The following is a 16,233-nucleotide window of genomic DNA, read 5'->3' as shown; positions in this document are numbered from 1 at the left end:
ATTGTCTAAGAGAAAAGAAAAAAGGAAAAGGAAAGGTACCATTACAAAAAAGTGTTCTGTTCTCTACTGTACATTTTATTTTAGGCTTTAAGTAACAGTACAGCTTATATCTGCCAGACAAGACTCAACAGTGAGACGAGGCTTTTGTCCCAACAAAAAGAAAAAAAACAAAAGTAATATAGTACCAAAACAATAACACAGAGAAAGATATAGAAGCTTTGAGAAAATAGTTTTAGGTTCTAATTCAAGGATCTATAGTAGAGATTTCAAAAATCTAAATTAATCACTATTAAGCTTGTTTTAGTTTTGTTTTTAAAGGATTAAATGGATTATTATTTAAACATGCAGGTATGTACCTTTCTTCTAAAAAAAAAAGAGAAGCAAGCGAGCAATAAGATTCAAGAAATAGGGAGGGGCGAATCCGTTTGGATTGGCCATTTTTTTAAAAAGAAGTTTTTCAAACATAATGCTACAGTACTATACAAATAAAAATAACTCAAAAAACATCTCATTCATACAATATATCAAATATTTCAAAAAATATTTATAGTAAAAATTTTTCATATACACTGTTATAATAAAATTTTTCAAACGGATACTGCTAAAATAAAGGCTCATCAGCTAAGCATGTACCTGACACGGCACTTTTGTCCAACTAATAAGTATATCGAGGCCTTAATCTCGAAGAAAAGACAAAGCAGTAAATATTGATAATTACTATATTAGCAAAATGAGAACTTCATTTGATACCCTCATCCTCTAATCTGAAACTAATTCATGGTGTTTATTGGCCACTTGTAAGTAGAACGTACATATTGCAGGCATTTATATTGTCCAAAAGACTAACGTGCTTTCCCTCTCTAACGTGGCTGAAGTTTTATTAGCTGTTTGCTTAATTATTTTCTCAAATCAGATTAGTGTGTTTTAGGACCAATATGGTATGTAAACATACTTGCAATTAATAACTTGTGAAATTAATTAAATTACTTTTTTTTATCAACATTAAGAACGAGAAAGAGATATATTCAAACTTATAAAGACCATTTAAACTATTGAGCTTTTCTTGTACTCCGTATAATTACCTTAAAAAGCGAGGGATGGTTTGTTTACTTTCGATTTAAAAAGGGAAAAAAAAAAAGAGAGGAAATGAAGAAAGAAATAAAAGCGCTGAGAAGGTAAAGAAGACATGTCAGTCTGTCACAATCGATTGGTATAATGGCCCCCCAAAATACTTTAATCAACGCAAGCTTTATTGTAATCAACAACGTTAAACAACGATTAAACAAGCCAACTAATGGCTCTCGTCATATTTAAGACTATACTTATTAGGACAAAAGCATGTCTCAACGTCCCAAGTCTTGTGAAAAGGAAATGAAGTCATTATCTGTCTCAATATGATTATTACTTTGATACTTTCTCCCATAAAAGCTGCACAAATAATCCTCAACTGTCACATACATGATCACCAATGAAATGCAACAGTATTCTGATACTCTATTATTCACACAGTATTCGTCAAAAAGAAATATATATATATATATATATATATATATATATGTATATATGTATGTATGTAGATACACACATTAAAATTAAAAAATCCACCACCCCAAGGATTGAGGGCAGTTTGTAGCTTCTTCTCACTGGCCTAGGGCTAACTGGCTATCATACATGTTCAATGAAATGCCCAATGTATGTAGCTGTACTTATTACATCCCTTCATTACTAAAAATTCAATTGTAAAAAGGTCATTGAGCCCTCCAAGGAATATAAATTGTAAAATATGCAAAAGCAGCTAAACTACTACCATCACAAAAAGCTCTTAATTTCAAATAGGAAAAAGAAAGCTCTTTGTAGGGCTGCAAAAGTTCTAACTATTTCATGCACCCAATCATATATATATATATATATATATATTAGGCTCAATATTCTCTCTGTCCCGTTTTGATAGATTTGATTTTTTTTTTGGTTACATACTTTAAGAAAAATAGTTAACTTTATTGAAAAAATAAATCTAACTCACTATCTTCTTAATATACCCTTACATTAAATGGAGTATTACTAATTAGCTTTATATTATATAAGTTAGGTTATACTCAATAACAACTTATATTAACTAAGGACATTTTAGAGAAACTATAAATTAACTATATTCTTCAATTGGAAGTGAGTGCCCTATAATTTGGAACGCATGAAAAAGAAAAACAAATCTGTCAAAATGGGACGAATGGAGTAGTATATAGAGTAACAAGAAGTTTACAAACCATCTCTCTCTCTCTCTCATTGACATGCATGTAGTTTCCTAACAAAAAAATTTTTACGTTTTCTGTAAACGTATTTTCCAATCACATTTTTACTTCACAAATATCAAATCGCTCGAGTGCATTTTTTAACAAAAATTCAAAAAAAAAAAAATTTCAAACGCGACCATAATTAAAATAATGCTTAGGGAAGGACTTCCAAGGCGATGATAGGGTGAGTTTAAACTAATCATGCGGGGGTCCAATGGTACAAGTCCCATGTGATTTGATTAGGACAATCGTTATAAAAATTGGCATAAGCCTAGAGAGCAGCAAATTCAATGCATTAAAATACAGTTGTTAGCATGCATGGTAACGTGCTAGATTATCTAAAAACATTAACTGTCTGATTAAACTAATTCCGAGGGATGATTGTATAATGTGCCCACCATTGATTTTTAATCATTCAAAATTGCTGCAATCAACAGCATAGCCCTACGGATGCATGTACTAAATGGAATACAGGCCAACATCCGATCGTTGATAACTACAAACACCCGAATTCTACGCCCACCGTCGTACAAATGACGGTTCCAAAGTTGCACAAAACAATACTACTAAACTATATATTTTAGTTAAGTTTCAAACTACTGAGTTGGTTCATTCTTCTGCTCCGAGGTAAATAGCCATGCACTACTGTCATCGACTCCCAGCTCTCAAGAGGAAGAGAAGAATGGGAAACCATTAGCATAAGACATCTAACACAATAGATTGCACGAGTAATTGGACCACAATCTCCATCTATGTCCCCATTTTCATGGTCATTATGCCTCAAATCTCAAATGGGATTTTTTATATTCCACCTCTTTCTCTTAGAAATGAAAAAAGCACCCAAGTTCAGAGTTCCTCGATGTTTCATCAAAACAAAAGCAAGATAATTCTCAACTACTAATGTAACAAGATGCACCAAAATCAGTTTGTTTGCATAAACTTTATGGGGTTCTAAATAGTAATGAATGGGAATGTTTTGTACTTGATGAATTTATTTTTGCTCTGTCAATGACATGCTATCATAGCTAACAGAATGGAACTAAAAAACCGCTTTCAATCACCAAAAAGCATTGGACATAGCCTACAGGCCCAGATATCACACCTTGAAGATGTGCCTAACCAAATTTTTAAGAACTTTCTCTTCTCCCTTCTGAATGCATAGATGTAAAGAGAAGTTATATGGGGATGGGGGGAGAGAGATGGGAAAACTTCTTTGAAGAATTCTTTAGCGGCCATTCGGAACTGATCAAAGATCAACCTAGACAACTGAACTGGTATGTTTTGCCATTGACAGAAAGAGGACAAGAGCTGGTAAGTAGAAAGAAACTAGGTCAAATCATGCTAGCAAAGCTTAAAGGAGCTTGAATTCTGGCAAACCTTGTACATCAGAACAATCCACTAAACTATAACTGCCAAAGAGCTTGAGTCGAGGGAAAGAGACAGCTGGTCAAGACTTGATGAAGCTAAGATGAATTTTCTATTATAAAAAAACATACAAAATGATGCATCAATATAGAGGTAACATCATGTTTTTCCTCTTGTTAATTTCTGCTTTGCAATGTTGTTGAGTTTACAACAGTCTGAACATAAAATTAGAACCATGATGCCATTCCCCAGAAATGTATAACAGCACCATAACTATGGATAATTGCGTCCAACATAATACAATGGAATAAGATAACTATATTAGAACATCCAGTTACTAAAATGTCTGGTTCCTCTTTAAATGGAATAATCTGCCTAAGCCACAGAGACAATTAGCAGAAGGATATATCACAAGCATGAAAAGTTCAAAATGTCGAGAGACTAAACCAGTGAGTTGTGAGTTAAGAGGCAGCTTCATCGATGAAATCAATCACTAGTATCTTAAATATCATTTGCTTAACACCTCCAAGCTGAAGCTGAGATGAGCTCCTTTCTTTGCCAACAGAGGACAAGCGCAGACTGCCTCTTCTCGACATGGAATCCACGAACAGGGGTCCTCTTCACGACGCACTCAGCTTGTGATTCTGTAAAATTGCTGAAAGTTAATGGGGAGAAGCCAGATGACAAAAACAGGGTCCTCCAATGTTGTGTCTTTTCAGGGGAATGATAACGACCCAACAGAATTCTTTCGATCCCAGGTTGGAGCAAAAACCTCTCAATCTTTTGCAAGGAATCTAAGTTCACATTTACAGCGTCAAGGGACTCGAGAAGATTGGAATAAGACTGAAGGGCATGAATCACATGGTTTGGAAATGGAAGGTCAGTCCTATTACAACCTCTGTCAACAGATACCACAATCTTTGGAGACAACTGCTTCACAAAACGGAGAATCAGAGAGAGTGGCAATTGACAGCTCGAGAAAGAACTGACAGGCAGATTAACTGCTATGGCTTCATTCTCTGAGACGTGAAGAGGCAGCGACCATGAAGCAGAATTCAAAGAATCAATGCTCACAATTTCAAACTCAAATGCCATATTTATCTCACTGGCAAAATGCATTAGATTTTCCCGCATTAGGCCGAGCTCAAGCTGATCATGAGTTGAGGGAGAGGCAAATGCAGTAATTCTCAATGATGGTGCACCACCACTTCTCAAGGCAAGCTCTTGCATAAAAGAAGCCCATTGACCACCATAGCCAATATCAAAATCGATAATATGAATTCGATCAAATCCCTCTAAAACCTCTAGCAGGGCTTGAATGCAAGTGAAATTCGCAAATTGTACAACTGGTGAGATCTCGGAGAAGGATTTATATGCACCAATCTTGAAAATGAGACTAAACGGCGACGAATTGGCCGTACAGGGATTTAAGTTGTTAGTATGGAGTAGCAATTGCAAGGCCTCCTTACAATAAAAAGCAGCCCTTTGGAAAGGCTTACCAATAGGAGAGAGCTGGTGATTGAGCCGCGCCAATATCCCTTGCGCGAGTAATGGATTCCCCGTCTGGACCAACTCTGCTGCCTTGTATAGCTGGTCAATTATTGCTTGCTGCTGCTGCTGCTGCTGTTGCTGATGTGAGTGCCCCATTTCATCCCCTATCATTTTCTGCTTTGGACTCGTTGCAGCAGGCCTCTGCTGCAGATAGTGAGGAAGCAACTGAAGCTGATGAGATAGCCCCTGAGGCATTGCTTGCTGCTGCTGGTGTGGCTGTTGTCTTCCTGCAAAAAGCTCTTGCCCTGTATCCGAAAACGGAGCTTTGGAGATCTGGAAGCCGGGATCAGTCCCTCCGATATGTCCTGGATTATGTCTTTTCGACTGTGGTGGCATCAACAAATTCTGCTCCTGCTGTCCATATGCCAAAGGCATAAAAAAAGAGGGGTTCTGCGGGTGCTGAGCTTGGTGCTGGTTTATTAACATTTGTGGATTGAAAATTGGGGGTTTCATCTCAGCACACTCAAATGCTGCTGTTGGTGTCTGTTGGATAACGTGCTGTTGCCCTTGATTGAAGGCAATAGGGACCCCAAGATTGCTCGATAATGCAGGAAAAATCGAATTCTGAGGGTTAGATAGCTTATTCACAGCAGGACTTCCTGACGAATTCGCCAACAAGCCAATCTTTTCACCATTCACCCTATTGCTTGACAAACTGGCAGAACTGGCCATTGGCAGTGAGGGGTTCATTGGAGGCAAAAAATTGGTCACTTGGCCAACAGGGTCAGCTCCAAAGCCTTGATCAACAACGCCAAAACCGGGATTGAACTCGTCGTCTGCGGCCGCAGGGCCACCACCAATCTGGAGAACCTTGTTTAAATTGGCCATAGAAGGGTCATCCACATCCCCCATGATCCAGCGCAGAATAGACTGCTCTTGGCTGGGGGAAGCAGCCACGGACTCCGGTAAAACACTCTCCCACTCCTCCGCGGCGGTGGTGCCACCACCACCCATCTCAAGAGATGGTGGCACAGGTTGGAGCTCAGATTCAGCTGCAACATTTGAGCTGGTGGTAGTGGAGGGGGCATCTTGGTGCCATTTGATGGATGAATTTCCTGAAACCGCCGCCACCCCGGTTGTATCTGTAGAGGCACCACCCCCACCACCAGCAACTGCACCTCCGCTGTTTTTGTTGGGCCCGCCTCCTCCTCCTCCTCCTAGAGATGAAGACAGGGTTGAAGAAGATGTAGGAGGACTTTGACTCCTTATGTTATCCAGGACAGATGTGGGCTCACTATCACTGGAAATGCTGGTATTACGGTTCAAGAGACAATTTGCCTTACAATTGCTAGCGTTTTTATAGTTCCAAAAAGAGGAAGAAGAAGAAGAAGAAGAAGAAGAAACAAATTGTAAGTCTAAGTCTAACACCCCCTTCCCCTGAAAATCAAAGGGTAAGGGCATCCCCTTCATTTAAACAAAAACAACCCAAATCACTATTTCTCCCCAGTTTGGAATCACCACAACCACCAAACAAAAAAGAGAGATAGAGAGAGAACGAAATCCAAAATTATATCTCGAATTGAAGCAAAAGAGGATGTAGACTCCTAAGTTTGACAAGCCAACCCAAAATCTCTCTAGACAGTGATCAAGAGTGATGCATGCAACTCAAGAAGCCCACCCCAAGAAGAGGTAGATTCAAGAACTATGTATGAAAAATCACCTAGCTAGCTATTTACACGAGTAACCAGAACACCCCAACCCAATCAGAGGTAATTGTACAGTGGATGGCTGCTGCCTTTCGCTTGCTGCGGATGATTTTTGTTTATTTTTGAGGATGAAAGGAAATGCTACAAGACTGGTTGTACTAATAGGTAGTTAAGGTATATAGGGGGTGGAGAGAAGGAAGGAGAATGGATTAGTTAAAGGAGCTGATGATATTTTTCTTGTTTAGTTTCGTTCGCCTCTCCTTCTGCTGTCTGTCTTAGTTTGTAGAACTCTTCTGTCTTCCTTCGGTTCTCTGCCATGGATGCGTGCAACATAAAAAAGTGGTTAAAGTGCTCCCTCCTTCAATTCATCCCTTCCCTTCTCTCTCTCTCTCTCTCTCTCTCTCGATATCTTTCTTTTTTTTTATTTTTTTTAAAAGCTTTTGCACCTTTAGTTAATTTTTGTGGCTTGTCTGGAGACGTAGTTATCTATCTTGCAGCTAGGGTTTGTGTCCTTGGCACAACCACCACTCGCACCCATCGAGCGTGGATCATCGGTACTCATTCTGTGCGGCAGTAATTAATAGGGTTAATATCAGAAACCACCCTCGAAGTTTCTCTTAATATTACTTAGCGCCCCTAAAACTTTTAAAATATCACCTACCTATTTAGTAATTACAAAAAGCCCTCACAATTGCATAATTCACATATCAATATATCAAATAAATGGAGTTCAAAAAATATGAAAATAAAAAAAAGAAACAAAAGTTACTTTCTTATCTTTCTCTTTTCTCCAACGCTCTCTCTCTCATATTTTTTTTGGATGACAATACAATTTTTTATTTATAAATTATTGTAAATTAAATTTTTTATTTTTTTTTTACTTTTTGTGATTGTGACAGAATGGGGTGTAATTTCTCTGTTTTATTTTGGGTTGATTTTTATAATAATTAGAACAGTTTAAAGGCTTGTGCCACGAGTTGAGAAGAAGTTGAAAAAACAATATATAAAGTTCACAAGAAATTGGTTTTGAAAGTATAGAGTTACATTTGTGCTAATGCATTTCTTTACAAATATCTTTTTTATTTTCAAATTGATATTTTTATGGACTATAATTTTGTGATGTGGTGGAATTACTAGAGATTTTTTTTAGATAGTGATTTTTTTTTTGGAATAAACAAAGTGGCTTATGAGTATTTTATTTATTTAGTAAAATGAGCAAAATGGTAGTTCAAGGTTTCTGAAAACTTTGTTAAGCAAATAACAAAAGTAAGGGGTGATAAGTGAAATTTTTAAAATTTTAGAGGTGCTAAGTGATATTAAGAAAAATTACAAGGGAGGTTTATGATATTATCCCTGATTAATCCTTCAAAAAGGCAGCATATTACTAATTTACCAAAGAAAGATTTTTACCGGTCTTTTCCCCTCCCAGCTTTCTTGATGAATGATGAGATGTCTAAATGAGAAAATGGATAAATTCAAGTGCAATGAGACAAATTACACACCTAATACTAATGAAGTTAGTTTTTAAATTTTCTTTTAATTTAAATATTTTTGGTCTAATATGTTTAGCAATTTTTAATTAATTAATTACAATAACATTTGGGTAAAGGAAGCGAAACAAACATTGGTTTGAGAGATGTGGACTGGACTCAAGAATTATCCTTGTCCATTAACAGCCCCTTTCTATTTATTTAATGCATTGCTTTTGGCTTTTAAGTGGTGCGCTTCTAAAACTATTTCCCATTCCTTTACCTCTCTAACCATATGGCTCTGGGCATCCTTTTAAATGGCCACAATTTTAACTTGACTAGGCAATTAATCAATTAGACACAAGAGATTAATATCGCATGAAAGCACTGATTTAGATAAAGGGTCCACATTAATGACAGGATTTGATGTGCAATAAATGAGTAATTACATGCATGTGGATAATTACACATTTAAATGTCTGTATGAATAGAAACCTTCATGTAATTTGAGGGATATTAAGCATTAATCATTTTAAATAATTCATTAATGACAGAGGTCTAAACATGAGTACCTGATAATTCTGGCTAGCTACATAAATTCTACGTATACAACTAAAAGTCGACAGTCAATACATGATATATTCAAATGGATTCTGGGTTATCTAATTCAAAGATGGAAAAAATCAGTTGTATTAACCAAAAAAAAAAGAAAAGAAAGACAAAAGAACAGTTTCATGAATTACACTACAATGTGCTGTAAGATTGTTGTCATAAATGTTCAATTACAACTTACATGAACAAGAACAACCAAACAATTTATTCAAGTATTTAAGTAAAAGAAAAGTCCAAAACATAAATAGGTGCGTAAATTTTTTTTTTTTTTTTTGTCAAAAAATAGGTACGTAATTTAAGTCACATAATAATTATGTACAACGCACTCTATGCTAGTACGAGATTGTCCTGGCTGAATTAAATAATAGGTCTGCTGGAACCTATGCATCTAATGGTGTAGCTAAATCTACATACTACCATTTTACATTTTCTTTTTTCTATAATTAAAAATATCCGTTTTTTTTTTTTTGTATTTTTTGGTGCCAAATTCGTATTCATTCTGTTTAATTGGCAAGGTTTTACTATAAAATTCTGCTTTAATCTGCACAATTAATTTTTTCATAAGATCTCAATCAATTACGTTGGAGCACTTAATGATGAGTTACTTTTTCCTTCTCAGGGCTCCTAAAATTTTTAAATTTGTTGAATTTTCTTTGATGTCGACACAAGTTGAATGGTCAATTGCGCTTAAACAGCCTCATGCCTCGACCTCGGCCTACTTGCGCTGCAAGCACTTTGGTCTGTGTAAAAAGATTGCGGCAATTTCATAAATTAAAATATTTGTTTTGATGAGAATGTCGAGGTGGATTTCTAATGGAGCAGATATATTATGTGCTCGAGATTGGGGCGTGAGGCTGTGATTCAATACTTGATTAATTTTTTTGGAAAAGTAAGGTCACACTTCATCTTTTTTTTTTTTTTTTTCCAAAACTAAAAAGAAAACTGAATCGGTTTTCAATTTTATGGGGGCTTTGAAAAAAGATCGAGTAACATACACTAATTAAGCATTTCTTGTGTGCGTAGTTTGGATAAAATTTGATGCATTCTCAACTATATATAGTACATGCATTGGACCTTTGGATTAGGTGCTTCAATTCTCATGCATACAAATTAAAGAATCAAATGATTTTTTGGAATGTTGGTTTTGTAATGAAAATGAAAAAAGATACTTCACAAGGGAAGTCACGTTTAGTTTCTTGATTGATTAGCATTAACTTGTTCTTACAGATCGAGCAGGAAAGCCCATGATTTCAGCTGCAAAATTGCACGTAAATTTCCACTGAGAATTAATGACTGTGAAATACTTTTATCAACGCCTAATCTGCATGCATAATTCTTATTGTTTGCTTTGACATCTGATTTGACTCTGGAAGAGAAACTTTAACAGTGTGTTTGGATTGTATTTTTCATGGAAAAATTACTGTAACGATTTCATATATGTGAGGGAAAAAGATAATAGGAAAATGTGATTACGGAAAACGACGTAATTTTTCAACGAAAAACAGCAATCCAAACAAGGCCTAAAAGAATATCCCAAATTGGTTGCTAAGTAAGTTCTGTTTGGCTTAATTGAGAAGGATTTATTCTAATAGTTGAAATCTTAAAAATTAATGATTTTAAGTTTAAATCCTCTTTCCTTTGGCTTTAATTAATTCTAAAATCTTAGAAAGTGTCGCAGGTCAAGGTGGAAATTTAATTTCTAGTTTTCAACTTCATAAAGTATGCAAGACTAATCAATCACTCGAGGTTGAATTTGATGTTTGATGTCTTTGAAACCATGGACAACTTTTTTGGAAAGGCCCTTCTTTTTCCCCATGCAGGAACATTAGGAAATTTCAAACATGTTATATATACTGACTAAACTTCATTGATTTGTGGCACGAATAAATCTAGAGAAAGTTTTGCATTCATCAAGATGCTACAAAGGGCGCTTCATTGGCCAAAAATTGGAGTGCGAACTTATGTTGTAGGTAAAAGAGAAAATGATCCGAGTTTACAACACTATCTTCAACATAACTTCTATTTGATTGATGATTTGATACTTTCGCATGTGTAAATGGTTTGGTTAAGCCACGGTCAATCATTAACTATCCGTGTTTAACTTGTCATCATGGAGGGGTGAAGGATTAGGACACAAAGGCAACAACTAAACGTTCAAACCTTGGAAATTGTTTTTTACTTTTATATATATATATATATATATATATATATTTTTTTTTATTATTATTTTTTTTTTTTGCTTGCACTCAACTATGATTCTTAACAATGTACTAATTAATTATTTTAAGATAAAATTAGCGTCTCATTTTCATATGGTCCACGTACTCTGACTATTTAATCCAGATGACGCCAAGATGTGAAATTAGTACAAATCAGGTTTCAAACCCCAAAAGAAACACCAAACTGTACGTCTATAGATAATGTAAAATTTTCAAGACTTAGGCACTCTGCAGGGATCCCTAATTGTGAAACAGGTGCGACTGTGGGAAGTGGAAACTTGAGCCATCAGTCAGCAGTAAAATGTCTCTCTCTACTCTAATAATTATTGAGTATATATGTGCGTTTAGTTGGAAAGCCAAGTAAATTGAGCCCTCAGTCTTAAAGCAGTAAAACGTCTCTTTAACTAGTAGTAGAAGAATTACGTAATCGGTTAGACCATACGGGATATGCCCATATGTGGTCATTTTCTCATTCTGGTTCTTGAATGTCCATGGTCAGACGAGGAAGATTGATTGCAACATTTCTTGAAAACAATTAATTGTACGTGAGAATTTATCACGACAAGATTTCCTGCAACATGCATGAGCATCTTAATTCTTGTAACTGGATCATGCATGCATGCATGCATGCAGGCAGGCAGGCAGGATGGATCGAAATTTATAAACCCTTCAAGACTCTTCCCACAGGAAATAAATTAGAAGACGAAATGCCAAAGACAGCAATAAGGGCAGGCAGGCATCGATACACTGAACTTTGATTGATTGCACATGTACTTTGGGGACAAATTCTTCCTCCTGAATTTCTTGACAAGAGATGCACACTGCACTGTAGCTTCCGACACGAATGTTATACTGCTCCTGACCGTATCTTTGGCCTGTTCATCTCCCGGTTGACTATAACCAGAATGTCTTGCGCAAATTGGTAGTGGTTAACGCCTAAGTGCAAAGATGCTTGTTGTTTGTTAGGATTTAGAAATCGTTTTCTGCTGTTGGACTCGGGACATGCATTATTATTCTCTTCTTTATGGCTAATATATATACGCGATCGATCTTATTTAAAGGTTTTACTGCATTTCCCCCCCCCCCCCTCAATTTAATTAGTAGATTCAATGGCTTTATCCTAGATGCGTTTGTCATGATGATACATATAAAATATGAGGTACGTTTGAGGTTCATCAAGAAGTTCAACTGTACGTATGTTAATTAGTTATTATCATTCATTGCAAATAGCAACCGTTACATATGTATATTACTACTTGGCTTGTTTTTCATCCTTCATTTCATAAACATTTTTCAAATCAAGTCAGATTGCAACCCTAAGAATTAAGCACAAAGAAAAGATCATTCAACATTAATCAACTCAGATTGCGACATTAGTATCAACAAGATAGATAGATAATGGAACGTTGACATACAGGAAGAGTATATATATATATATATATACAACCATCTTCTTTTTTTATAGACGATCGAAGACAAATTAGCATCACTAACGAAATGGAGGCCAAATTCAATGGAACAAACATATCATTGGCCATAAAAAGCGGTATAAATAAAAACTAACAAGTTTAGCGATAAATTCTCATGCATAATGCGCATAGCTAGCCTTATTACCTACCCCCTGCTTTTTAGCTAAAAACCGAAGGGTTATTTAGGTGGAAGGAAGGGCAGGTTTATGACACCTAATCGTGTATTTGAATAGTTACTTTCCTCTCCCTTCTGTCCTATACCCTCTCACCCAAACCAAAACAGTGATAAAGAAAAATGGAAAATAACCCAAAACACAGGGGGGGAAAAAATGGAAGAAAAATCCAAGGGTCGTGGTTGACAGGTTCGAATGACTTGTTTAATTAGCTGCCTACTTGCCTGGACAAGAATTGAAATTTGGCATGTATGTGGGAAAGAAAGGGGGGGACATACTTAGTCCCGGAAAGAATAGTTTAGCAATGCCATGATTTGGATTTGTCAGAAAAGATGTTTAGTTTAAGCCCTTAGGCATGTGATGGGTAACAACTTCTTCTTCCTTGATGAAGTGGAAAGTGAATCCAACTCACAGGGCCTACCCTTCCTGTTATTTTATTTTTAATTGCTAATTCCAATCTCTAATCATCTCTCTCTCTCTCTCTATATATATATATTTGTTTAATAGCTTAAAAAGGTTGATGACATGTTCTTTTCTCTCTTCTCAAGGCACCCTACATCTCAAGCAACACAAAAAATGAAAGAAACTCCTCATCTAAGCCACCAAACTAAAAGTAAAACATAATGGTTACAACACAAAATCACTACTTTTTGTTTGAGAAAGCTTGAAACTTATTGGATTTGCATCAACCATTTTGTTTCTCACGATCAAATAGATGTAAAAAAGTTTCACAATCCATCTGGCATCGGACTTCCTCAAAGGCCTTCAGCCAGGGAGGCTTCACCAGCACATAGTTCTTCCCCGTTATATAATAAATAAAACGAAGTATGTTTTTCAACTAATTGATCCATTCCGTAGAGCTATTATATTTGTTAATTTGACCTTGTGTCCCGTTCTTTTTTTTTTTTGTAGGGACATCTAAAGGACAAATGATTAGGTTACTAGGACAATCAAAACTTAGGGTGTGTTTGATACAAATGAAATCTAAAATTTGAAATCTAAAATTTAGATTTATTAAATTATTGAATTGTTAACTATTGCAATTTTAATATTTATTATCAAACACGTCTAAATATATTAAGATATGAATTTATTAAATTTAAATGTTAAATTAAATTATCAAACAGGCTTAGTAATCCTTCTACTGCTTATATGGATCACGGGTTCATTTGATTGTCACTGCTCCCACGAAAACAATTGATCAAGATTAAAGGTTAACAAGGTACATGCATTTGCACATACCCTGTAGTCTTTACCAAATACTTTATCTAGCTACAAGACTAGGATGAAGAAAATGCAAACCTTTGAAGCGCTGGAACCAAATATTTTTTTAAGCCTTAGTTCAATAATTGGTTTTCTTAAGCCTTTTTTTTAAGTTTTTTTGTTTACAAGAATTAGCAACGGTTTTCTAGTTTCACCATCTTCTGTCATTTCCTTTTATGAAATACTTGAATATATTACTACTTTGAACAGTGGTAGGAGAATGGCTGCCACGAAAAACAGAGAGCAAGTCTTTTTGTTTTTGGCCCCACATTTTCCCCTAGTAATCTTTTTTTTTTTTTGTTTTGTTTTTGGACACGGTGGATTCTATTCTATAGGCATTCGGTGGCGAATTTTTTTCGAAAAATCCTGGATTTAAAATGCAGGTAAAGAGATTTGATCTCTTGATCTACACACAAGTAGAGTCTTAAAACTCTTTTAGTGGCCAACTAATTTATAATTAGTTGGTTTCCCTAGTAGTTGATGTGAATAGAAGGTTTGTCATCTAAAAAGTGTCATCGGCTGAGACCTCCTCTATGAGCATGCAACGAGACAGTGACCGGGAAAGAAAGTACACACAAGAGAACTTGTCATCAAAACTGTAACCTTTATAAACTACTGCATAATTTGCTCTAGCTATTGAGATTGTAGTAAAGTGATTAGGGGCAAGTAGGCATGGCCTATGCTGGTACGTAAAGGTTTAGCATTATAAGGCCAACAGAAGAAAAGGCAGTTGAGGGATAATGCAATTCAACTGAGGGGAGGCCGACAAGCTTCAACTTTTTGAAAAAGGGCTTGTGTAGATGTAGTGCTACCAAGATATTGAGCCTCAGCTTTCAGGACGACAATTGTATCTTTAATTAGCTATTGTGACAACAATGGCCATTATGAGGTTGTGATTAACATACTTTGTTAGTAGTTAATATCTTAACATAATGTTTTAAGGCAGATAAGATACATCAGTTGTCAAAGAATCACACGGTGATGGTGCTGGTAACAAATATATTATTATCTAATATACTTTCATTCACAGATACCAGTAATCCCGTCGGTACCATGATGGGATCAATAAATAATATGACATTATGATGGGATTGATCATTAGACTTGATTCTTTTTTGCTTTTGTACTAGTGTAATTGCATCTTCTTTGTGTTCTTTCTTTCAAATCTTTGCAGCAGCTCATTTCTATTGCATATTTGCATTGCATGGGATAAAAGCAGCCACGTTGAGGGGAAGTAGTTTAATTTCTTTAGGAAAATACCAAACTAGAAACAGAATGGATACAACTGATCATTGCATCATTTGTAAAATGGAAGAAAGCAGCAATGCAGACCGCTCGCCTGTGTTAATGGGCAGTTGGAAGGGAACCATATGGCTGGGGAAGTGCTTAGAGTTTTTGCCCTTTCCCTCTTGTTCGTTTCATGGGCGTTGAGGGTATTGGAGATGGAAAGATGTGCTTGCTGGGCTAGGGGATGAAACGTGGAGTCAAGTTGTGGGCTGGAAACAACAGTTGGCATTTGGTCGCATTAGATTCAGATAGAGACAGACACTGGAAACCACAAAATGGGCTTAGAGATGGCCCAGAATAGGACACATCAGAACAAATTATAATTTGCTTTTTTTTTTTTTTTTTTGTAGCTCGAAACATGCCCCGACCCGAGCCCTTTGGACCCGAGCCGGCACACCAAATCGGAGGGAAGCCGATAGCCCCATACAGCTTTCTCGGACGAGTCAAGATATGCAACGCAGCGGACACGAATTGAACTCCGATTAGTGGGGAAACCAGCAACTCAAGGCCGACCCCTCAACTGCTGCGCCATATGCCTTGGGGCAATTTGCTTGCTTCTTGCTCCAGGTATCATTGTGGTTTTTTTTTTTCCCCATCGGTCCACCCCCAACTATCAGGCGTTGAATGTATTATTGTGGCTTAGTTTGCTATTCGGTGGAAAGAAGCTCTTAACGTTGCCCCGCCCAAATGCCTAATTTATAGGAATGCAATAGCACCATAAAATCCTCTTATTAACCTATTTAAGGAAATCTTGTTAACAAAATTTATCTATTTTTTGACTGCCCAATTTAGACGGTTTGGGTGGAATCGGCTTTTGCCATGGCACGAGCAGAAAATTGACTTAAACGAAGAGGGCCTTTTAATTTGGAGCAGGCCGACGCTGTCCAA

At 36.3% G+C, this 16,233-nt stretch overlaps 1 protein-coding gene across 1 annotated transcript; it reads right to left on the bottom strand.

Annotated features, from left to right (window-relative positions):
* Nucleotides 1-3,745: 3,745 nt before the first annotated feature.
* Nucleotides 3,746-7,267, bottom strand: LOC113726812 (uncharacterized). Its single transcript, XM_027250689.2, has one exon. The coding sequence runs from the start codon at nt 6,615-6,617 to the stop codon at nt 4,173-4,175; it is 2,445 nt and encodes an 814-aa protein (XP_027106490.1). The 5' UTR covers nt 6,618-7,267; the 3' UTR covers nt 3,746-4,172.
* Between the last annotated feature and the right edge of the window lie 8,966 nt (nt 7,268-16,233).

The sequence above is a fragment of the Coffea arabica genome, chromosome 2c (genome assembly GCF_036785885.1).
Source record: "Coffea arabica cultivar ET-39 chromosome 2c, Coffea Arabica ET-39 HiFi, whole genome shotgun sequence".
In the NCBI taxonomy this organism is placed as follows: Eukaryota; Viridiplantae; Streptophyta; class Magnoliopsida; order Gentianales; family Rubiaceae; genus Coffea; species Coffea arabica.
The sequence above is the reverse complement of the archived record's forward strand: the minus strand, read 5'-3'. Positions and strand labels throughout refer to the sequence as shown.